Below are 24,909 nucleotides of genomic sequence, written 5' to 3' on the forward strand. Positions count from 1 at the left end.
GTGTTTCCAACATAAAACCTTTATTGTTATAATTAGATTAAGTTGAATACAAAGGTTCCTTCTAAGCGTACAGTGCAATAAACACAAGGGGCGGGGCGGGGCGGGGCAGGGGGGCATGAGTCTGTCATCCACGATTCCATCCACTTTTCTCACAGGGATACAGGTATGAACAGGCAATGGCAGCGGACGCCATTTCACCAAACGCCACCACGGGACAACACTCACTGAACAGAAAGACGCCTGGTCGTCCTCCAGCAGGGACGCGGTCACGGCCTCGTGGTGGAAGTCATGGGAGACAGTGCTTCATCTCAACGTCCTCATCACACCAACGAGGATCGTACAGGACAGGAGGGGGCGGGGGGAGTCAGAGGCCGACAAAACTACAGGAAGCTCATTAATAAGTCTAGAACATTTTTAATCTAAATTGTTAGCACAGTGTCCCCGTCGGGGGATGAATCGAGTCGGAACCGCAGACAAACACAGCGAGAAGACATTCCACAGCGAAACACACCGACCTGACCCGAGCCGACGCAGTAGACGATGGAGCCCGACACGTCACGTGACCACGTCTGGTGTCCTTCACCGATATCCAGCCCCGGGACCCAACTGTCCGGCGTTCCTCTCGCTCCGCATGCCGCTACACGCCAAACACTTCATATCCACATACGTATACGTATATGAGCATCCAAGAACAAATTAAAAACACAGAGCTATAATGAACAGATCCCCCGTGGCGTGACTGGCACCCACAGGTCAGCGTTTCGTTCATTTGCACACTTGCATATATGTACATGGGTACATAAATATACAAATATGTGTGCATATATTATATACATGTAAAATGGACACACATGTAATGTTCTATATGCACCCACACACGCACAGTTACAGCATACACTGAGACACCTTAAGTGCTAAAATCCGAGAACAGCTACCGCAAACCCAGGTTCGGCATGCTGGGGTTGCCATGGCTACAGTAATACTGGTAGGCAGGACAACGTAGTTGGTTTATATGACACACACAGTCACCCCCGGGCGCGGGGCGGCCTGTGCGTTGAGCCTCAGACGTCGTTTAGGTTACAGCAGCTATGTACAGAGGCCACGGTGCGGTCCCGTGTGAGGCCGCACGGGGGCGCTGTGCTTGTGCTGGGGGGGCGGAGCCTCACACCAACCCGCCCGGCTGTCAGTCAGACAGAATGTGCACGAACGACATGGGGAAGACGCCTTTCCGTTCTGGCTGACCCTCGACGTGTCCGATCTGGAGAGGCACAAACAACAAAACGGACGATCAGAACCAGGGAACGGAGTAAAACCCGAACCCGACGAAACGCTGGTTGAACTTACCCACCACTCCTGGTCCTCTTCCCCAGTGACAACGATGACCTCGCCCTCCGCAAACGTCAGCTCGTCGTCGTTGTCCGCCTGGCAGTCGTAGATGGTTTTCACCCTCTTCGCTTTGCCTTTACCCTGCGAACGCGCCAAAACGATCAGGCAAGAAAGTAGAAACATCCCCGCCACACTGCGGGAGGGACTAGTTTGCAGGGTCTCTAGTCTAGAAAGACTAGTTTACAGGTTTAAGGAATCGGGGGGGTTTCCTCGGCAGACACCAGGGGTACCTCGCGTTACTGTAACTGAGTAGTTTCTCGGTGGGACCTGTACTGAATGTCAAAAAGCAATTTAATAAAAATTTTGGACTAGCGGTTGAGGAAGCGGCCCCGTAATCAGAAGGTTGCCGGTTCGAATCCCGCTCCGGCAAGGTGCCACTGAGCAAAGCACCGTCCCCACACACTGCTCCCCGGGCGCCTGTCATGGCCGCCCACTGCTCACCAAGGGCGTTGGGATAAATGCAGAGGACAAATTTCACTGTGTGCACCGTGTGCTGTGCTGCTGTGTATCACATGTGACAATCACTTCACTTTCACTTTCGTCCTGCCGTTTCATTGGGCGTGCCACATGTGAGTGACAGAGAGCCGTCACAGACAGGAGCAGGTAGCGATGATACTTCTATAAAGTTTGGCAAGTTTATTATACATCATGATTAAAACGGTAGACTACTGTAATTCTGAAATTGTCATGATTGAAAACCCGAATGGTGCGCAGGCTCCTCCGTACCGTGTTTATTTTGCGTGGGAGCGGTACCGGCGTCTCCACGGCGCCCGCCAGCGTGCCGTTGGCGTCCTCGCTGCACTGTCGGGGTGAGAGCTCCCCCTGCTGGCTGGATGACTGCGCTTCATCGGGTGGCTGCACTGGCTGCTTCGCCGCAAGCTCTGCCGCCACCGCCGCGGGCTTCGGGGGGAAGTCTGCGAGCTGCGGTTTGGGCCGGAGGTCCTTCAGGCGTGGCTTTGGTGGCAGGTCCGACAGCTGAGGCTTCGGGGGCAGGTCCGACAGCTGCGGTTTGGGTGGGAGGTCCAGAACGTGGGGCTTTAGAGGAAGATCTCGTTCTGCCGGCTGGGGGGCTCGCGGTTGAGGCTCTGGGGGTCGAGCGGAAGAGTCGCCACATCTGGTGGGAGGGTCTGCTGCTCTCGGGGGCGTGTCCGACGCCTGAAGGGTCTTCTGAATGACCTCGGGCCCCTGGCCGCTGGACTTGTCCACGGACGGAAGGTGGATGGTGTCAATCTTCCGCAGGGCCACTGAAATGAGCGATCAGGGAGATTCATCAGCAGCACTTCTCTAATTCCCCATCACAAGCTTCCATTCCCACATGGCTCACCTTTCTGAGGTAGCTTAGGTAAGACCCTGGGGCCGAAGGTTGACTTGGTGTTGCTGGAAGTAGTGCTGTGCAGAGGAAAGAGCGGTGAAAGGCGACTCGCCGACACTGGCTCTGCCAGAACATGGTTTGGCGAGGTTCTCACCTTTGCTGCTGCTGAACTCCATCAAACTTGTTGGGAGGTGGCGCTCGGCTCGCTGGTGGGGGCGTGGTCTCGGTGCCTGCGGATTTAAGAAGGTAGAAGAGGAAATCGGCGGCAGAGAATGAAGAGGAAGCAACTCTCGGCTATTTCGGTTCACATTTGTTGCCAAACCAAGTGTCAAGTGTGCGAGAGGTTGCAGAAGTGTCACTTCCTGTGTGCATGCTGATGTGCAGCGCCGATAGCACCAAGCACACCAGAGCAGACCTGCCGGAGCTGCTGCTGCGGCCAGGCACACGAACAGAACACACTGTGCACAACACAAACCTTTACTGGACTGGGGACCCTGAAGAACGGGACTCGGGGGGTCTGACAGCGTGCGTTTATGCCCAGGCGGCGGGGGCGGTGCCCTCTTCTTGGAAAGGGTGGAGCTTCCTCCCACCGAAGACTGGGAGGTCAGTGGTAATGAGGTGGGTGGTCCTGAAGACGGACATAAACAAATGGCAAATGCATGGCAAACTAAATTACAACAACTAATAACTAATAACTAACTAAATAAACCACTGACAGAGGAAATAAAGACAAACAGATCTAAAAGTCAGAAATACTGTAAATAAATAAATAAATAAATAAAGCACACTGGCCACCTGCAAGTTGCATTTCATACTTGCAGCATTGGTGTCATCAGATAACAAGTTTGTGTGAAAAAGAACCTGGTTAGACGCAAATGAGTGCAGCTGTGAGATCTCCACCCTCCAGGGCCATATTCCGCCGTTGCGGCTGCACTACTGTGGGTGGGCGGGGCACTAGCAGTGCTGTTTGGTGCAAGTTTGCAGGTTGCACAACACTTATTTGTGTGTGTACTCATGCAGATAATTAGGATCTGAGGTCAGTGAGCGGACCGATTCAATACTGAGTCAAGTTGCATTATCTGAGGTCAGTGAGCGGACCGATTCAATACTGAGTCAAGTTGCATTATCTGAGGTCAGTGAGCGGACCGATTCAATACTGAGTCAAGTTGCATTATCTGAGGTCAGTGAGCGGACCGATTCAATACTGAGTCAAGTTGGATTATCTGAGGTCAGTGAGCGGACCGATTCAATACTGAGTCAAGTTGTATTATCTGAGGTCAGTGAGTGAACTGGTTCGGAACTGTAGTGGTGAGATCCGTGATCAAAGTGTGAATTGATTCAGGACTGAGACAGGTGGTATTATCCAAGCACTGTGAGTGAACTGAGTACTGAGTCAGGTGGTATGATCAGAGTTCAGTGAGTGATTCAGTATTGAGACAGGTAATACGATCTGAGATCAGCGAGTGAACAGATTTGGGACTATGAGTTCAGTAATATGATGCAGTGTGGTTGTTGTTGGCTGATGCACCTCCTTCATTCAGCTCATGGCCTGCGGCCTTATATCAAGACCCTGTAGTAGGTCCTGAGGGTTAACAAGGTGTCTGTATGAACCTTTGGCTGCCCCTCGGCTGGCCAGCGCAGGCCCGTCTGTGCCAGGGGAGGCTGGGGCCTCGGTGGAGGTGCTGTAGACAGGGTTGGCAAAGGCTCCGTAGGACAGGCGCTGCTTGTCACGGTGGCCCAGGTAACTCGGTAACGTCAGCTTCTCCTGGGGAGAGACGCTGGAGTGGCAGAAGCTCTGCGGCCTTGGAGAACGCTCCTTCTTCACTGGGCTTGGCTGCAGAGGTCAGAGGTTAAAGTCCTTTGTGGTAGAACAACATTAAATGACATGCATCTCCTCAGGAGCTTTCAGGCTATATACGAGTGTGAAGCCACCATCTCTACCTTATCATCCAGATCATCATCGCTCTCATCGATCTCCTCGAGGCGCAGGTTCCAGTCGTATTCAATGTGCACGTGGGGGTTAAACTTCCCGGCCGCAGCCTCCATCAGCTGCACAGAGCGAGAGGGCAGGCAGAAAAAAAACTTTCAAATCACTCTCACAGAGCGAGGAAACGAGACAAGTGTCAGACAGTGTGGTGACGGGGGACAGTGAGAGGCGAGACACAAATCTGCTAGACAGTGGGAGTCGGATGACTGCTCTCACCGGCTCTTCACACTGCGCGTTCTTCAGTCGCCGTGACACGTCCAGTGCAGTCTCCCCATTCTGATTGGCTGAGGACACAAATCATTTCTTTTCAGCATAATTCATTAAAGTGAAGACCCTGAATCAGCCTTTCCATCACCTGCGAGTCAGAGTCAACTCAGATCACACTGAACAGCAGAAGAGAGAAGAGACAGAACGGCTTTTCCTCACCAATGTCTATCGCTGGTTTCCCCCTCAGCAGCAGCTTCACACACTCTGGTTTCTCATACAGGCAGCAGTAATGCAGCGCCGTGTTGCCACTGTCTGTCTGCTTGTCTAGAGTCCCACTGTACACACACGTTTATAACCAAAAAATCATTAAAGGTCCCCTGAAAATGTCACTTTGTGAGATTATTTAACATTGATCCGAGGTCCCCCGGCCTGTCTGTGGTCCTGCAGTAGCTAGAAATGGCGGTCGGTGTAAAGAGTGTTTTGGTCCTTCTGCTTCAGCGTTCAGAGAGCGGCAGCTCAGATCTGGAATTTGTCCCCTTATGACGTGTGTCCCCAAACGTGTGAAGAGTTGCAGTTGCTCTGTGTTTGGATGCAAAAATGAGCAGAAATGTATTTTTTGTTCTGAGGAACCGGCGGGTTCATTTTATTTTCCTAATAGAAAAACGTCGACACGTCTTCCTGTCTGTACCAAACATTGTGGTTGGTGGACTGTGTTAATGACATAATTTCCGCAAATGTCCCCTCAACTTCTATAGGCTGCTCTCCTCCTCATCCCTCATTAGCATTTAAAGCTACAGGCGGTGAAACGGCGCGTCCTGGGAAATCTCATTGTGGGACTGGATCAACGTGGCTGTAATTCTGCACCAAGAGACTTCAGATACAGAATTAGGGGACCAACGAGGCCGATATAAAAGCAAAAAAGTTCATGTAAGCAAACCTTTAAAGTTCATCTTTGTTATTACACCAGCTGGGTAGTTAGTTCCTCCTCTTTAACATACAGGTAACCACTTCCTGTTTCTATGTTTACCTGTTCTGGACGAGGAAATCCACCAGGTGGAGAGAGGTGTGGTCTGCTGTTCGTACAGCGAAGTGCAGCGCCGTCTCTCCAGGGTCCTGGGCGGGGTTTAAATCACACCCACATCAACACGCGTCCAGATGAAATTTCAGCAACGTCCTCAGCGGTCCAACTCTCACCTGTCCAGCTTCAGGAAACTGATCCGTAAGCTCCACACCCTCAGCGTACAGCTGGATAAGAGACATCAGGTCCCGCGTCCTCACCGCCTCGTACAGGTCACCCTGTCGCGCCGTCGCCATGGACGCCGTCCTCCGGGCGTATCGGTGCTCCACATACTTTGCGTTGATGAACTCCTTCCTTTCAGTCCTGCAGGCGAAACCGCAAAGTCAAGCTACATGCGCCTGGCAACAGCCCCAAAATGCCACAGAAGTGGGCGGGGCCCTCACATGTCGCTGGTGGGCGTCGGCTTGGCTGAAGCGCTGGGCAGGTTTCCTTCCAGAATTTCGTTAAAACTACTGTTGCCTACAGTCTTGGCCAGCTGAGGAGGACAACAAAGCCACAGAGATTAGGTCCGCGGAGATGAAGTAATCACATCAGAGCAGGAGCCCGTCCCCCACCGGACGCCGCTTTCTGCTCATCCACTCACATCATCTCCGACCGACTCTGTTCTCACCAGGAGCTCTGAAGTGCCGAGCTTGTCCAGCTCCACGGACTGGATTCGTGAGATGTGGACACCCATCTCCCGGTGGATCCCGGAGCACTCGATACACGTCAGAATGCCCAGATTAGTGGACAGCCATTTTGGTTCTGCAAAAAAGCCAAACAAAAAATCCCCACAACAAGGTCACCTTTCAGCAGCATGGCCCAGAACGCTTTCTGGCGAGCAGCAGAGGGCGCCAACGCTCACGAAACACGGATGGATGAGCTGAGGGAAGGCCGGACCTGGAGCGCCGCAGTCGCAGCAGAACTCGTTCCCCGGTATGCGCAGAACGTCCTCGATTATGGCTTTGGTCAGGTCCTCCAGGGAGTCGTCCCCTGTGCTCTGGTCACCTTGGAACGCCATGTTCAGAGCTTCCTCCTTACTGTTGGTCAACACGGAGATCCAGCTGCGCACACGCACACACACACACACACACACAACTGTGCGTTAGTAAAATAATGTTTATTAGGGGTGTTGAACCGAATCTCTTAATCGATGCATCGCAGAACATAATCGATTATATCATGATTACGTTGCTCTGGTTCAGACGTCTGTTAGATTTGAAAACAATGCGAAGTAATGTAGAAAAATTGATGGGACGCACCGTGATGAATCGATAATCGCAATCGAATCGAACCGCGAGACCAGTGAATTATCACACCTCTACTATGTATATGGATGGGAGCGTAGAAGCTATGAAAACTTTCACTTACATGACGAACTCCTGCTCATCCTCAGCCTGGAAGTGGTAGGTGCGGTTGTCTGTGGGTCAGAACCGGAGAACGTGAGTCGGGTTTCCCTGCCGGAGGGCCTGGGGAACTTGGCGGCGGACTCACGTGAGATCAGGTCGAAACACTTCTTATCCTCGCCGCCGGGCTTCACCTGGCAGGTCAGCAGGTTGAGTCTCGCCGGCTGCCTGTTGGACTGCGGGGGAGAGAGAACCTCGGTCAGGCCGGAGCAGGATGGTGTGGTTGTATCTGGGACCGGGTCCAGATGAGGACGGGTTACCGTGGCGTGGGAGATGGTGAGAATTCCGCTCTTCACGGAACACTTGCGGCGCTGCCACACCTTCCGGAGCCTGAGAGAAAAAAGAAAAGCCTGAGCAATGGACAAAGGAAGGTGTCTGATGATGAGGATGATGACCCACCCATCACTCTTCTTCATTAGATAGCCCTTCTTCTCGCTCCCAAACTCTTTATTGCCCTGCAGCTGGTGCATGCTGTAGCCACTCTGTTTACTCTGAGAATCCTGGAAACACACACACACACACACACACACACAACAAGAACAGATTCAAGCAATCGATCTTTCTGCATGTTCATGGTAAGTAATCTCTGGATTTGGCTCCGAACAGGAATGTTAAAAGGTGAGAGAGACAGGCAGAGAACTTACTCTCCTAGACTTCAGTCAGAGAATGCAAATGGAGGAGAAACAGAGAAACGTCACAGTGAGAAAACATACTGCAGCAGATGCTACAGGACAACCTCACACACACACACACAGACACACACACTTACATCATAACAAATGTTCATCATGATATATAACACGATTCACTAACGTCACAGCATTTAGTCACTGTATTTACCTTCTTGTTAGTGTGTAATTTTTGATAATGCCCAGTTCATGAACTTTAATGCTGTTTTTATAAACAAAAAATTAAAAAGGGGAGGAGCCTGTAGACGTGATTTACAACTATCACACGCCCTACTTCCTCATTCTGGACTATTTAAACCTCCTGTCAATACATTACACGCCCAGGTGTAGCGCAGCATCCATCTCCTCCCTTTCTCCTTAGTTTCCCTCTATTCCCTACACTCCTAAAACCCCTTATACACAAATTAGTGAACATTAGTGACCACGCCCACTACCAACATGCAGGTTATCAGGCGCTTTAATTCCAGCGTTCTGATGGGGGAACTGGTGAATTAGTGAACATTAGTGACCACGCCCACTACCAACATGCAGGTTATCAGGCGCTTTAATTCCAGCGTTCTGATTAGTGAACTGGTGAATTAGTGAACATTAGTGACCACGCCCACTACCAACATGCAGGTTATCAGGCGCTTTAATTCCAGCGTTCTGATGGGGGAACTGGTGAATTAGTGAACATTAGTGACCACGCCCACTACCAACATGCAGGTTATCAGGCGCTTTAATTCCAGCGTTCTGATGGGGGAACTGGTGGATTAGTGAACATTAGTGACCACGCCCACTACCAACACCAACATGCAGGTTATCAGCCGCTTTAATTCCAGCGTTCTGATGGGGGAACTGGTGGATTAGTGAACATTAGTGACCACGCCCACTACAAACACCAACATGCAGGTTATCAGGCGCTTTAATTCCAGCGTTCTGATTAGTGAACTGGTGAATTAGTGAACATTAGTGACCACGCCCACTACCAACATGCAGGTTATCAGGCGCTTTAATTCCAGCGTTCTGATGGGGGAACTGGTGAATTAGTGAACATTAGTGACCACGCCCACTACAAACACCAACATGCAGGTTATCAGGCGCTTTAATTCCAGCGTTCTGATGGGGGAACTGGTGAATTAGTGAACATTAGTGACCACGCCCACTACAAACACCAACATGCAGGTTATCAGGCGCTTTAATTCCAGCGTTCTGATGGGACATCATTACAGATCACAACCCGTGTAACCTATTTTATTTTGTGCCACGTAAGATAAATATCCCCCATTAATTTAAATCTATCCCAATGTTTAAATCACTTTTTACCAGACTTGGCAAACACACACACACACACACACATAAAGAATAAACACTCAGACAGGTCGAAAGTGCAACAGTGTGTATTTGTGCCACATTTGGCACAGGAAACACACACAGAACCTGTGCTGCTGCAGGTACCTCCTTCTGTTCCAGCTGCAAAGAGGACTTCAGAAGGTCCCTCAGAGCAGTCAGCTGCTTCTTCTCCTCATCCTGCGTCTGCTTAATCTGGAGAGCAGAGGGGGGAGGACACATGAAGAAAATGTACCAGAAGAAAATGCCCAACAGAAAGGTTAAAGGTCGCTCACGTTGCACAGATCCGCCGCCAGTTTCTCAATGTGCTGCTTCAGCTTGTCTGCCGTTTTCAGGCCGTCTTGGAAGAAACTGAAAAAGATCATAGCCATCAAGACGTGTACAAGACCGTCTGTCAACCTTTTCACCTAAACTATTCCTGGTGCTGACTGTCATCGTCCAGCCAAATCTGTTCTGATAGAACTGGCTCTTCTTTTATGAGAGGTCTGTGATAGTGGTGTCACCGCACATGCGTTTCGTTGTGTCACCGTATGCTATGCTGGAGTGTCTCAAAATGACAATCACTTCACTTTCACTTTCATTAAAGACAGAAAACATGAAGACAGCGCTATACTAGCGAAATTAATAATGAAGTTGCAAAGTAAAAAAAAAGTGCAAATATTGCTGTGCAAAATGCAATAGTGCAGTAGTAGATCATATTTTCTAAACAGAAAAGAGGTACGGTGTGTGTTTGTCAGTCCAAAGAGAGTGTTTAGGTGTCTGATGACCCCCAGTCTCTACACACTGACTGGTGATGGATGTCAGAAACAGGAGTCTGAACTGCATTCGTTTCAGACAGGAGTTGGACCGTGAAAATGTGGGACGTTGACCGTCCTGCTGGGCGAACTCACTTGCACTGTGCGTGGTAGTACTTGATGAGGTTCTGCAGGAGGTCCACACCTTTCTTGGTCTTGATCTCATTCACTTTGATGAGGTACTGGGGGAAAACAGAGGAACGTGGAAAATGATGTTGTTTTGATGCACAGGAGAGAACCTCAGAGCTCCAAACATTTTTTTTAATGGCGGAGGTTCTCTTGTTCTAATCCGTATCTATATGAATGAGTGTGTTTCCAGACTGTGTGTGTGTGTGTGTGTGTGTGTGTGTGTGTGGGGGGGGGGGGGGGGGGGGGGGGGTCTTTCCCTTAAAGCTCAGAGTCGGAGAAGAGAGTAAGATACTAATCTGTTTACGGAAAACAGGACAGGAAGAGATGAAGATAAAACAGAAACCCACCCGCCCGCCCGCCCCACACACACACACACACACACACACACACACACACACCTCACACATCTGCAGCTGAAAGATCCGTCTCTCCTTCTCCATTTCCTCTGCGATCTCAGCGCCGGTGATCTCGGTCCGGATCATCCCATGCTGCTTTGCATGTTCTCTCTTCTCCTTTTCAATTTTAGTGCTTCGGTTCCACGTGAAATTAACAAGAGAAACACACACTTAGCCCACACACACACACACACACACAGACCTCAGGGAGAAATACTGTATACACACAATCACTTACAACTTGGTCTCATAGTCCTTCCACGCCTTATCAAAAGGCTTCTTCAGATCCTGCAGAAAGAGAGAGAGAGAGAGAGAGAGAAATTTCCCATCAGCCCTTTCGGCATCTCGCCTGTGTCCTGTTCACCATTCAAGTGACTCCCAATTTGTGACTTTCCAGCTTGAACCAACCAATCAAATCAAATTCAGTTGTGATATCAGAGGGGAGATGAATACGAATGAATGAATACGAATACGTTGTAGTGTGAGAGAGATCCGAACTGAAAGGTTCCATCACACACACAACCCAACACACACAGGCCTTCGTTTTGCAGTAATGAGTGTGTGTGTGGGTGTGTTTGTGTGTGTTGCTGATGGATGCCTCTGCTGTTTAATGATTCATGTGCTGAGTGCGCGGAGAGAGAGCTCATTTACAGCAGCCACGGAGGGACGTGCCCCATTTCCAATACGCCGGGGCGAGGCAGGGCGGGGCCGGGGTCTGCCGACTGGACACTAATAAATAAATAAAGTTTAACAGCGGCCAGCTGAATCTGCAGGTGCTGGAAAGTTCTGGACTGATCAACTCACAAAATCAGCTTCTTTCTGTTTACCAAATAATAATACAGTGTATGTTCATACTACATAATAAGAAAACTGCAGAAATCGATTCGATTGGGTGGTTTTTAACTGCTGCAAGCAGCGGGAAGCACTGAACCCCCAATTCTGTTTGGGGCGCATGATTTCTCCGCATTCAAAATGAAAATGAAAGCCGCCAATCACTGGTGCCCTAAGAATTCACTGTGATTAATCATGAGTAATCACAACCGATTATTTTCAAAATGTGTGAATAATGTTTAAATATTTCTAAAATGGGGCCAGAAACAAGGCCGACCTGCCATATAGACATGAAGACAAACAAGGAAAACCTAACAGCGGTCATACAAATAAAAAAAAAAAATGAAAATGATAAAAAACCAACCTTTATTGTTGAACAGTCAAAGAGAATAAAAAAGGGAAGGAGCTTGCCCAGTGGATACTAGTTTGCTGTTGCCCTAATCTAATAATATTATATTTTAATATTATATTCTAATAATAATATTATATTATATTAGATGCATTTACCACACATTTTGAGAATGTAGCGCGGTTACTTCTGGAAAACAGTAAGCTGATGCACCGGAGTCACTGCAGCGAATATCAAGACAACGCAGGAGGTGGCGTACATTAATCAAATGAAACTAAATAAAAACTGCGAAAAAGACACTGACATTTAACCATAACTCACTGTTCTCAAAATGTGTGATCGCGTTTGGTCCTGTTTTGGTTTGGTACGTGTCAGGGTTTGTGCAGGTTTGAGGAAGCCAAATTTAAGACTTTTTCCAGGCCACTTTCATCAAATTTAAGACCCTGCATCGGGGTCATCAGCTACATTATGTCCAAGGGCCAGATGCTCTTCTAAAATATAATATTAATTGTATTTTATCCTAAGTAATAAATTATTATTTGATGTACTGAGCCACCAGGGAGCAGCTGCCATATTTCCGTCATTTCCAGCAGCAGTGTTTGATACGGGCGACATCGGCGTAGCTTGGGGCAGCGTTGTGGGCGTCGGCCTTACCCGCCGGGCCACCACAGCCAATGACGTGCGTTACTCTGTCCATGCACTCTGATCACGAACCGCACCAAGGGTCGAGTTGGGTTCGAGCCGAGGTCACTACAGCCCGTCGCCTGATTTGCAGAGTGGAGGAAGAGGAGGAAGAGGAGGCTCTTACCCCCTTAACGCCTTTCAGGTCTCCTTTGAGCAGGGAGTCCAAGGTGAAGATGACGTTGTGGCTGAGGCTCTGCAGCTGAGGAGGAAGAAATGAAAGCGCCATTACTCTGTGTGTGTGTGTGTGTGTGTGTGTGTGTGTGTGTGTGTGTGTGTGTGTGTGAGGAATTGATCAAGAAGTGGCAGTTTAATGGCGCCTCGCTGCACCGTCAGCACTTTGCTTGTAATGGAGCCGCTTCCAGCTTCCTGAGTGGACCAGGAAGTCGGGAGCTCACCAGGTTCTTGAGCAGCGCGGCGAGCTCCTTGATGAGGCCGGAGAACTTGATGAAGGCCGCGCCCAGGTCCGAGCTGTCGCGGCTGATGAAGTTGCTGCCGAACTTGTCCAGCGCCTGGCTGTAGTTCTCTTCGTTCTGCACATGCTCTGCAGGTCAAAGGGCACATGGGCCGCAAATAAGAACAGCCAGGGACCGGCGCCAGAGGCATTAAAAAATTATTCATTATTTCCATAAAAAAACACATTTCAAAAATGAAAACTGGGAACTAATTACATTATTGGAAAAAACATTACAAATATAATTTCTTAGGGACTGCCATTATATTTATTTGTGGGTTCCTTCCTCTACGGTTACTGTAGGGAAGATGAAGAGCATTTAATTAGTTTGACTTCTGAATAAAACTACTTATGTTTAAAGTTACGCTTCATTATAGATGTAGAGTGAACAGATCTTATCATAATATTTAAAAAAAAACCACAAAGCTGAAGCGGCGCCCATCCACCGTATATGAATAAAATACCGAATTTAACAGCATCATTACATTTGTTTTTTAAATTCCCATCTGAGATACAGTTGTGTATTAAAATCTAGTTCTTCTCCACCAACAGATGCAGAATACGGTATTATTAGAACCGTCTCTGTGCCCTAAATCATGGCTGAAGGTTCTGGCTCCGGCTCCCTGTCTGGGAGAAGAAGGTGCCGGGAGGGAGTCCAGGGAACGGAAGGAAGGAACGCGAGTCGGGATGATTAACGTTTAAACCCATCACAACCAGGAATCCCTTCTCGCAGAAGAACAGAAGACAAAGAGCTAAATATGGCAGCGGCGTGACTCAGCGGAGGCAGGACCTCCGGAGACGGGGGGTCCGAGGGTGCCAACAGCGCCAATCCCGCCTGTTCATGATGATCCTTCACGCCGTCTGGGAGTGAACGAGGTCAAAAGGACAAAAAACCGCCTCAGCATCTAAATCCCTAAACAGAAATGTAAGTGGCTGCTGGTGTGCCCCAACATCTCATAAACACATAATGCCGGCATTCAGAACCGCAGGCTGCTGTTCAGACATCAGCTCTTATTCATCGATTGATTCATCGCGCGTAGTGGCCGCCTCGATTTGGCCCCGTTACTTTATTAAACGAGGGTCTTGTGGGAACACCAGGGTCAAGGGTCGGCAAAACCTGTAAATCTGACCGCGTCTGTACTGTGGAGATAGAGGGAAAAAAAGGAGATCTTGGGCTTGGCTCCTTCAGATCTCCAAAGTTCTGATGGTCCATCGTCACTGCTGCCTGACCCCAAACAATGAACCGATTGGCTCTGAAGGGCTCTGGGGACACGCCGGTGGCAGCGGTCTTGCTTGTGTCATGACCTCTTATGCCGAAAGGCTCCCCAGGGCATGAGGGAATGAGGGAGGACATTTCTCCCCTTTCAGCCCTGACCAGGCTTGAGTGATTTGCTGCAGGATGAGGATGAGGATGAAGGTGACTGTACCTTGGCCTGAGTTGTAGATGGCTTTAACAGATTTCTTCACCTTCTGCAATGCTGTACGGTCCTGGTCCAGCGCCTAAATACGTGGAGAAAGTAGAAGGAGACAGGTTAGGAGGTTCATTTTCACACATTCCAGGCCCAGACGGTGGAATTGGATGAATGTGGAATTGTCGTGTTGCGATTGTGCTGGACCAGCGTTGCTCCATCTTGCTGCACATCTAGTCAGAAAAACATCTAGTCACCATTACGGATCATAATTCATTCATGAGCAGACATCACTTTAAAACAGCACTAATGATCGAGGTTTTCCAGCGTCCAGCTCCAGAGCTCACATCTCTGACCACCACCAGCTCACTCGGCACAAGCCCGATCTCGGTGGGCGTTTTCCACCATCGTGATCGAAACGGTGAATGGTGAAAATGATGTGGTTGTCATTATGAAACACAGCAGCACAGCACACGGTGACACAGTGAAACGTGTCTTCTGTATTTAACCATCACCCTTGGTGAGCAGTGGGCGGCCATGACAGGCGCCCGGGGAGCAGCGTGTGGGGACGGGACTTTGCTCAGTGGCACCTTGGCGGATCGGGATTCTGATTACGGGGCCACTTCCTTAACCGCTAGGCCACCACCGCCCCAGTCCCAGTCCAGAGATGTCCACGTCGCGTGGAGGCGTCGAGGTCTAACGCCGTCAAACTGAATCGTGGCTCCGTCACTTCACATTTCACCGTCGAGCGTTGATGGGAACGTACGGTCACCAGCAGACATGGAAAAGGGAGGAGGCTTTACCGCTTAAATTCTGGAGAGCAAATTAAAGTCCAGAGCGACAGATTTACCCGTGAATGTAAAATTGAACACAAACAGAAGTAAAGAATGAGAACGGACGCCGTATCGAGTCTCGGTTTTATTCAAATTCTAAATTCTAAAAAAACAATTCTAAAAAAAAAAGTAAAAAGTAAAAAGAGCAGAGATTTTGCACAAAGTGATTTTGTGTAAAGAGTCCAGAGTGACTGAAAGTAAAAGTACGAGAACAATCGTTCCTCTGAAGCTCCAGACCAGAAGTAGTCGGCTGGCGGGGTTACCTGGGTTACGATGGGCGGAGCCTCTCGCCCGGACCCTCCCCCGGATACGTGATCTCCGATAAGAAGCGAGCTGCCCGGCAGCAGGACGACAGCGTGGACCACGAGGGACGAGCTGAGGTCACATGGTCCCTCACAGCTGCCGAATGCAGGCGGAGAATTTGATCCGTGCCACAGCTGGCCACCGGTCCGCGGTCCACACCTCTCTGTCCCTTTGTCCTGGCGGCTCGGAGAGAAGCTGTCCCTCACGTCGCAGGAGATCAGCTCGGATGTGTCCTCATCATCACGCGTGCTGCCACAGGGAATTTTATCCCCCACCGCTGACCAGTTATTGACCGGAGTCGTCAGAACAGCCCCACAGGGCAGCAGGGCAGAACCGCCGCCATAAATAGAATATTCCGGTTCTCCGTGAGAACATTGTCCCATGATGCAGATATAGGATCACGTAAACATATCGTATGCTGCGATTTAGAATGTAGAGACTACATATGTTAAAGAGAAAGTGACGTGACCGTCATTGTGAGACACAGCAGCACAGCACACGGTGAAATGTGTCCTCTGTATTTAACCGTCACCCTGAGTGAGCAGTGGACAGCCATGACAGGCGCCCGGAGAGCAGCGTGTGGGGATGGGACTTTCATCGAGGGGACCTTGGTGGCTCGGGATTCGAAACCTGATTATGGGGCCACTTCCTTAACAGTCAATTGATTGATTGACACCACAAAACGACATTTTGTCCAGTGTCCGCTCTTTGAACGATTAAATGTTGCTTGTAAACATTGTTATTATAATATATTGTTCATATTACATATGTTACATGTTAATTATTATTAAGAAACATAATATATTTGATCATCAAGTATGTGTATGTCTAGATAGTGTGAGACATTTTATCATTGAATTTATAAAATGTCCCAGATACCGGGTCCTAATCATAGTGATCTATTTGTAATTATTTTTGTCTAAAGGTGGTTCTTTTATAGTCTGTACCGTATTTAAGGTTTAGTTAGTATAGTTTAGTTTAGCGTGTATATATGTATATATATATATTTTTCTTTTATAATTGCACTATGGGGTGGTCTGTGTGAGACATGTATTTCAATACACGGTATACTGTGGTATATTGTCAGTACAACAGTACACATTTACATTTACCACATTTACCAGACACCCTTATCCAGAGCGACTTAAAACCAGTAGTTACAGGGACAGTCCCCCCCTGGAGACACTCAGGGTTAAGTGTCCTGCTCAGGGACCTGGGTTTGAACCTGGGTCTTCTGCTTCACAGGCGAGTGTGTTACCCGCTAGGCTACCACCACCCTCACAATCTTGGATGTTCTAAACCGAATTGTCGAGACCGGCGTGCAGGTAAAAGCTGTTCTTCTGCACACGACGCAGCCCAGAGCTCCAGTAGGAACCCTGCATGCGGCACCTTCTAGACGAGGCGAGATGAAAACGTGCGAAACCACGCTGGGAAAATATTTTGGACGCGTTAAGCAGCGGCGCATGAAATGGTAAGAAAACGCCGACACGCTTGGAAAATTCTCTCCTTCTCCCAACACAGATAATCTAATAATTCATGTGCGGCGAACAAACATTCACATCTTGGCCCAGCGTAAACATGCCCCGCCCCCACCGCGGCCTCCAGCGTAATAACCCCTCGGCCAGCCAAACCCCGGAGGGATCCCAGCGTTCCCGCACGCCGCCAAGCCGCGCCGAGAAAAGTGCTGAGGCGACGCCTTCTCATGGGCTGTATGAGTCAGATGCAGAAGCGGGACGGTTCCACCGCGCAGGGTCTCCGGAAGCGGATCCTCCGGGCGGAGAACTTTCCAGATACTACAAGCGACCAGGAAATGCTTCTGGAATTAAGGCCGAATCCTAGAACAATCGGTCCTGGCTGCAGTTGCAAGGTCACATCGTCCCCGAAGTGGCCCGTCCGGCGGTGACCTGAAACTACACCCAGGTCGCGGTGAGGACAGGGCGGCCACCAGAAAATTCCATGGGATGACTTCCTTTATTTTTAACCAAAGGAACTTGTTATCCTTCCAGAAATCTCTCCCACTTCCCTAGAAAGAATCGTCTGGATGGGGACAAACACTCGAACAACGGAGAAAACGGGAAAAAAACTCCTCCAGATTCGTCATCATACTAACCTACAGGACGACTTTCGAAACTGCACGGTTTTGGTCATCTTATGCCGGTGCCCGAGGGAAATGCCGCCACAAGCGGTATGCGAGAATCCTGGCCTGCTGGCCCTCCTGTCCCGTCTTACTCTCCAACGTCTGTCCCCTGGACAATAAACTGGACCATATCAAACTTCAGAGGACTTTAGCGGGGCCAGTGGTGGCCTAGCGTTTAAGGAAGCGGCCCCGTAATCAGAAGGTTGCCGGTTCGAATCCCGATCTGCCAAGGTGCCACTGAGGTGTCACTGAGCAAAGCACCGTCCCCACACACTGCTCCCCGGGCGCCTGTCATGGCTGCCCACTGCTCACTCAGGGTGATGGGTTAAATGCAGAGGACCAATTTCACTGTGTGCACCGTGTGCTGTGCTGCTGTGTATCACATGTGACAATCACTTCACTTATTATTATTACTTTTTATTATTACCCAGCGGGGACCTAGAGACTGCTACGTAGCTCAGAGAAAGAATTCCGGACGCCGCAATTCAGCTGGCTGGGTTTACTCGAGTGGCGGAGTTGGTGACTGTGAGATTCAGACCTTTTTGCTTACAGCGGGAATCGTGTTTTCAGTGTCCTAATGACTAGGGTTGTTCGAAAATATCGATACAGCAATATATCATGATATTTCACAAGGTGATATTGTATCAATGTAGGGACATCAAATATCGATATTTTTGTGTGCAAATTAAGTCCACCGAGTGTTTTCTTTAGAGAGTTCAGCCGAATAAGGCTGGTAGTAGCCTAGTAGGTAACACACTCGCCTGTGAACCAGAAGACCCGGGTTCAAATCCCACTTACTACCACCGTGTCCCTGAGCAAGACACTTAACCCTGAGCGTCTCCAGGGGGGGACTGTCCCTGTAACTACTGATTGTAAGTTGCTCTGGATAAGGGTGTCTGGTAAATGCTGTAAATAGTTGTGTGATGGTGCCTGTACGTCCCGTGTGAGTTGCCACTTGTAAATCGGTTAAAGTGTTTCTCATGTTGTAAATTTGATTTATTAAATGTTCATCTTTTAATGGAATGTAAATTTTTTCCAATTCTTGGCCACCATGATGCGTTTTAAATATCGCGAGAGAGATGCGAAAATGGATACTGAGGAGGTGAAACGGAGGGTAGACTGTGGCGGTTATGCTTCAGACCCGCACATTTCCATTCCCTCGTAGTCTAGCGCTCGTAGCGCATGCAAAGAAAGCCTGGATGCAAAAAAAAACTTTACTTGTTGGGTCGGATTCTGTCAGGTTCGGACCAGGTACGGCCTAAAAAAGTTAGAGTGCGTTCATGAATCCCTGCGCTGGTCCTCCTACCCGGAAGTTCCCTGACAGCCGTGTAAGATAAAACGACAGAATTACGTTCCGCCACTGTCCCTGCGGAATTATCTTGTCGTAACAGAAATTAATCAGATGCAAATTAGTTCAGAACTAAATATAAAAACAGATAACAGAAGTTAGCGAATATTCGAGGTCACATGACCTCGACAACATGACCTTGTGGGACCTTGTGATATTGGTAAAAATGAGTACAACAGCAAATGAAAATATATCAATCAATCCTCAGTCTTATTGTTATTATCAATAATAACCTGGTATCGTCGATACGGAAACTATGAATAAAGGCGCATTACTTATTTTTAACAACGGAGAATTCATGTATTTTAAGTTCAGTTTGAAAAAAAAAAAAGAAAATTAAGGAACTTAATAACTGAACACAGAGCTGACCCTTGACCTCCAGCAGCGATTTCTGGAAGAAGAAAAGCTGGCCGTAGTCTCAGGCGTAATGTCGCTGTTATGTGACCCGTTACCGTGACGATCGAGGGTCAGGCTGGCACCAAGCAGCACAGAGCTCACCGCCTGCCCCCCGCGAAACAATACAGCCGCATCAGGCCGGGCCGTCGTCTCCCGTCCCCGGACAAAAGAAGCGGGGGGAGGCCGTTCACGCCGGATTGTGAAAAAGCGAGTAGACGTGCGGAACGCTTGGCTGCGGAGGACGGTTGCGAGAGGGATGGTCCCTGCAGGAATCACCAAAATAGAGCTGAGCCGAGACGCAAATCTGTCCATGTCCCCTGCCCGTCTGCGGATCAATGGCTGGAAATCGGTTCCGCAATAAAGCAGGTCACCATAGTGATTCATCACGGCGTAACACGGGGGAATCCTGGGAAGGGTGGGAGGGCAAAACAACATCAACCCTCTCCGTGGCTCCATCCCTATGCCTCGCACGACCCGATTATTGACAAGTGGGCGGGGCCAGGCTTCCATGCCGCACCTTTATTCACCAGTAAATTAACTGTGGTGATGAACAATTCTTCACACTCTGCGTCAGACCCATTAAAAGTTCTCTCTACACAAATGAAGCAGAAATTTCTCTTCAAATCTACAGTACAGCTCTCACTTTTAAGTCAATTCTTCCAAATGACGTGTAAACATAAAAATTTACTCTACACGCCAATTTACCTTCTTGAATCTTAACCTTGTCGTGCCCCGCCCATGTCACGCCACACCCAGTCTGAGCACAAAGCATGTATTTCAGATGGGATGGAAAAAAACAAGAAGAATACAAACAAAACGTTCATTTAAAGTGAAGTGAAGTGATTGCCATTGTGAAACACTGCAGCACAGCACACGGTCACACGGTGAAACGTGTCCTCTGTATTTAACCATCACCCTTGGCGAGCAGTGGGCACCATGACAGACGCCCGGGGAGCAGTGTGTGTGGACGGGACCTTCATCAAGGGGACCTCAGTGGCATGTGTCCTCTGTATTTAACCATCACCCTTGGTGAGCAGTGGGCAGCCATGACAGGCGCCCGGGGAGCAGTGTGTGGGTACGGTGCTTTGCTCAGTGGCACCTCAGTGGCACCTTGGTGGATCGGGATTCGAACCGGCAACCTTCTGATTACGGGGCCACTTCCTTAACCGGTTTGACAGATTACGAATCTGATGGTATCCAGTCAGATGCTTAAACGTGTGAGGGAGTAAAAAAGGGGAAGGTCATGAGGGTCCTGCCTCATCTGACCTCAACTACGCCACCATGCCAGCAAGGGGCAGATGCGCTCCCAAACACCCGACGGACAGCCACGACAGGCCAGAAGGTGTCTCATTCTTTAGTGGCTCCTCCATCGATCCTCCTGGAGATATGCGACTGGCGATTCCGGGACCTTTCCGCCCTTTCTGCAGTTCGGCAGTTCCCCTTTTGCCTTCTTGGATTTGGTGGATTGACACCTCAGTTCTGGACCCCCCTGTCCGCCCTCGTAACATCTCTGCGAATGCCTCGCCCAATCCGGATGCCAACAACTAATTACCATTGGCAATTTATTGATATGTTATCGTCTTGCAGGATTCGCCGACTGCAGGTGCTGGCTCTCGACCCATGTCCCAGTCCCCCTTGCGCATCTGTCCCCCTTGTTCCGCGACAGCCCCTGTGCATGAACAATGCCAGTGGATCTTCGTATTGAAAGAGACTGGGGGCTGCGGTGGGTGCACTGCCATGGAAACAATTGTCAGGATTGAGCACTCAAGCCTGGCTGGGACAACGTGGCGGGAGGCCGGAGAGTCTGGGACCTCCACCCTCAGGCCGCGCGTTTTTTTTTTTACATGTTCCCAGAATTCTACTAATAACAAAAACTCATTTACATTTACCAGACCCCCTCATCCAGAGCGACTTACAACCAGTAGTTACAGGGACAGTCCCCCCCTGGAGACACTCGGGGTTAAGTGTCTTGCTCAGGGACACGATGGTAGGAAGTAGCTGTGTTGAATTTAATCGTATAATGGATGAATGGATGCCGTGCAGAACATAATCGATTGTATCTGGCGGCGGTATAAAAATTCCAGTTTAAACGTAGTGCCGGTAGTGACAGTGACGGCCTGATCGGAGTACAGCGCCGCTTCGTGAGGACTTTCCTGCTGCGCGGTGCGGCACCGTTAGAATAAAAGCAGATGTTACCCGTCTCCGAGTGTCCAGAAATCTACAACATGACATTATCATCTTACCGGGAGTTTAGAAGACCGCGTGCTGCAACCGGCCTGAACGTAGCTTTAGATTTTCTCCACGGACCACAAAAACGTTCCGTGTTCAGTCCGCGCTCACCAGACACCACAAACGTCTGAACCAGGCATTTTTTTTATGCCGTTTGTGGCTTCGGGTTGTAACGGGTTTCCGTTTCTGCTGGGGTTCCCATCACGCTCTCTATTTATTAGGCCTACAGCACCGCAGCTCCGGCATGCCCGGTTAAATGTCGGTAACCGCTCGCACACGCGACGGGGACGTTACACGTACCAAATGTTACCACTTTTATGTCATACAAAATGGAATAATAAAGGGACCACAGGGGCTTGGACCAGTCTGCTCAGTTCCTCAGCTTAGTGGTGATCTGCAGCAGGACCGGGGCACACGACTAACTCTACCCACAGCATAGTGCCGTGTGCATTTAAATGAGAACTTCCAGTAAATACGACTGCTTTTCTGCTCATTGAAGCACATCAAAGCGTCCACACAGGCGTACGAGACCTTAACTCTTGTATTTGGACCAGACCAGGGGTGGAACACACTCGCCTATGAACCAGAAGACCCAGGTTCAAACTTACTTACCAGTACCATCACTTACTACCATCGTGTCCCTGAGCAGGACACTTAACCCTGAGTGTCTCCAGGGGGGGACTGTGCCTGTAACTACTGATTGTAATTCCCTCTGGATAAGGGAGTCTGGTAAATGCTGTAAATGTAAATTTAAAAACATCATGTGACCATATTAGTTAATTTATGGGCTGCATCCCTATGCATCGATATCGAGGCACTGATAGTCGTAATCAAATCGAATTGCGGGACCAGCGAAGGTTCTCACACCTCAAGTTGTAAGTGGGGCTTGAACCTGGAACTTCTGGTTCACAGGCAAGTGTCTTACCCGCTCAGAATGGCTGAATTCCACCAAAAGAACAGTTTGAGGAACACATCAACGAGGTTGAGGTGTTGACGTGTCCTGCAAATTCCCCAGACCAGAGTCCAATCAGGAAAAATACCGATGCATGAAGGCCCCGCCTCACAACTAAACCCCTGGTACCAGATGATCGTCGAGAATTCCAGCTGCTTCCTCCGTCCAGGAGTTCTGCGTGCGAGTGGATCCCTGCTGACTCAGGCGTTGTTGGCGAAACGGGCGTCACCAACGTGCATTTACATTTACCAGACGCCCTTATCCAGAGGGACTTACTACCAGTAGTTACAGGGACAGTCCCCCCCTGGAGGCACTCAGGGTTAAGTGTCCTGCTCAGGGACACGATGGTAGTAAGTGGGGTTTGAACCTGGGTCTTCTGGTTCGTAGGCGAGTGTGTTACCCGCTAGGCTACTACCGCCCCGCAGGAAGTCCGAGTCGTTTAGAAGCAGCGAGCTTCCTGTTGGAGGGTTCGCGTGTGTGTAAGCGCTGTGGTCCACAAGCAGCAGTCGAGTAATCGATACGGTGAAACGCGGCGTCAGCCCAGCCCCCCAGCGCGTCTCCGCGTAAGAGCCCGTCACCCTCGGGGGACACCAGTACGTCCTGACCAGAGCCACACCCACCGCCGGGCGGTGGTGACCTAGCGACTGGAAGGTTGCCGGTTCGAGCCCCATTCCGCCGTGGTGCCACCGAGGTCCCCTTGATGAAGGTCCCGTCGTGGTGCCCACTGCTCACCAAGGGTGACGGTTAAATACAGAGGACACGCCGCACCGTGTCACCGCGTGCTGCGCTGCAGCGTCTCACAATGACAAAAACAATCGCTTGTTTTCATCCGTTCACCACAACTAACGGAGGAGCCGGTGGCTGGCGGGTGCGCGGTGGTCCGTCGGTAAGTAGGTTAATCCTCCTCTTCCTCCTCCTCCTCTTCTCGCAGTTCCTGCGCAGCCGGCGGCGCTCAGGAGAGTCGCCAGGACTATTCTCAGCTGTTCAGGAGAGACGCCGGGCTCCGATTCGTTCATTCATAAAATACCCCCCCTCCTCATAATAATAATAATAATACAGCCGCTTACACGCCGTTATTAAGCTCCGGTTTCCACCGACGTAGAGTTCAGCTCCGGAGATAATAAAAGCTCGTCACCGAACACAAACACCATCATGAATAAAGATGTCAGCAGCATGTAGGTCACGGCGGCCCCGCCATCGGGGTCACGGTCCCTTCACCCCGGCAACCGGCGGGACGGGAGCCGCATCGCCCTTGACGGTACCGGTGACCCGGACGCGTCGCAGCGACGTGCCGCATTCTGCGCGTCCTGCAACCCCCCCCCCCTCCAACACACACACTCATATATATATACACACACACACACACACACACACACACACTCTCATATACACACGAGTAAAACCTTGGTTGCGGTGTTTTAAGCCGCCAGCGTGTGTGATGAGGATGGTGATGATGGTGATGGTGGTGATGATGGTGATGGTGTGATGGTGGTGTGACGGGGGGGGGGGGGTAAACAATGCGGCGGCGGCGGCCTCACCTCCTCCAGCACGCTGACCGTGTTCCTGCAGCTCTGCAGCCGGGTGGTGAAGCTGGACGTGGTCGGGGAGTTGTAGTCCTCCGTGGTCTCCGACAGGAACTCGGACACCGAGATCTGGTCCGGCATCGTGCGGCGCGAACCGGGGGACGGGGGACCCCGCCGCCGTCCTCGGTCCCCGGAGGGAATTCCCGCTCCCGCTCGCTGCTCCAGGCCGGGGATTCGCGGCGTTAGGCGGCCGAAGCTTCCCGCTTCATCCTCGCTCTTCCCCCCGCTTTCCTTTCTCCTTCCCCCCCCCGGTTTCCTCCCGCCTCGTCCCGACGTCCCTCTGCCTCCTGACACCCGCCCGGTCGCCCCGCCCACCGCCGGCGACGCGCGTAACCGCGGCCGCGCATGCGCGGTGCTGCGCACGGCGCCGCTGCGCGCTGGTGGAAGCCGCGTTTCCGAGGACGCGTCCGGACCGGACCGGACCGAACCGGACGTTGTGTCTTCTTTTACGCGAAACGTCGCTTCCGGTTCGTATTCTACACGTTTTCCACGTTCCTGGTGTCCGGATGATGATGATGAACATTAAAGATGCAACAGGGAGATTCTCTGGAAAACGAAGCCTAAATTCTAACTTTTACTTATATTTATATTTAACTTTTACTAATATTTAAGATGGCTACTCAGATAACGTGGAACATCATTCATTTGAATGTATTTTAAAAACGGAAGGTTTTGCGGTCTTTTTAAACTCGAGTAACCTCTCGCGACGTTAA

General features: G+C 50.1%; 1 protein-coding gene across 2 annotated transcripts; it reads right to left on the reverse strand.

Moving 5' to 3' along the window:
• Position 1: 1 nt before the first annotated feature.
• Positions 2-24,478, reverse strand: asap1a (ArfGAP with SH3 domain, ankyrin repeat and PH domain 1a). 2 transcript variants are annotated; one of them, XM_028975291.1, is made up of 29 exons: positions 24,152-24,477; positions 14,434-14,506; positions 12,951-13,096; positions 12,680-12,754; positions 10,930-10,979; positions 10,695-10,824; positions 10,264-10,349; positions 9,649-9,724; positions 9,482-9,568; positions 8,000-8,008; positions 7,755-7,855; positions 7,616-7,685; positions 7,444-7,531; positions 7,321-7,369; positions 6,850-7,013; positions 6,581-6,714; positions 6,354-6,445; positions 6,087-6,273; positions 5,920-6,005; positions 5,112-5,227; positions 4,902-4,969; positions 4,640-4,747; positions 4,310-4,532; positions 3,174-3,326; positions 2,853-2,928; positions 2,711-2,775; positions 2,113-2,630; positions 1,345-1,467; positions 2-1,258 (listed from the first exon to the last, which is right to left on the reverse strand). In XM_028975291.1, the coding sequence occupies exons 1-29, from the start codon at positions 24,275-24,277 to the stop codon at positions 1,184-1,186; spliced, it is 3,354 nt and encodes a 1,117-aa protein (XP_028831124.1). In that variant the 5' UTR covers positions 24,278-24,477; the 3' UTR covers positions 2-1,183. The 2 variants fall into 2 exon arrangements, with proteins under 2 accessions (XP_028831124.1, XP_028831125.1); XM_028975292.1 differs by lacking the exon at positions 8,000-8,008 and having other exon boundaries at positions 24,152-24,478.
• Positions 24,479-24,909: the final 431 nt, after the last annotated feature.

The sequence above is a fragment of the Denticeps clupeoides genome, chromosome 4 (assembly GCF_900700375.1).
Source record: "Denticeps clupeoides chromosome 4, fDenClu1.1, whole genome shotgun sequence".
Lineage (NCBI taxonomy): Eukaryota > Metazoa > Chordata > Actinopteri > Clupeiformes > Denticipitidae > Denticeps > Denticeps clupeoides.

Coding starts and splice junctions, on each gene's coding strand:
- asap1a (XM_028975291.1), bottom strand. CDS start 24,277: ATGCCGGACCAGATCTCGGTGTCCGAGTTCCTGTCGGAGACCACGGAG. Junction 13,097..14,433: donor CATCTACAACTCAGGCCAAG/GTACAGTCACCT, acceptor TTTGACCTGCAG/AGCATGTGCAGAACGAAGAG. Junction 4,533..4,639: donor ATGATGATCTGGATGATAAG/GTAGAGATGGTG, acceptor TGACCTCTGCAG/CCAAGCCCAGTGAAGAAGGA.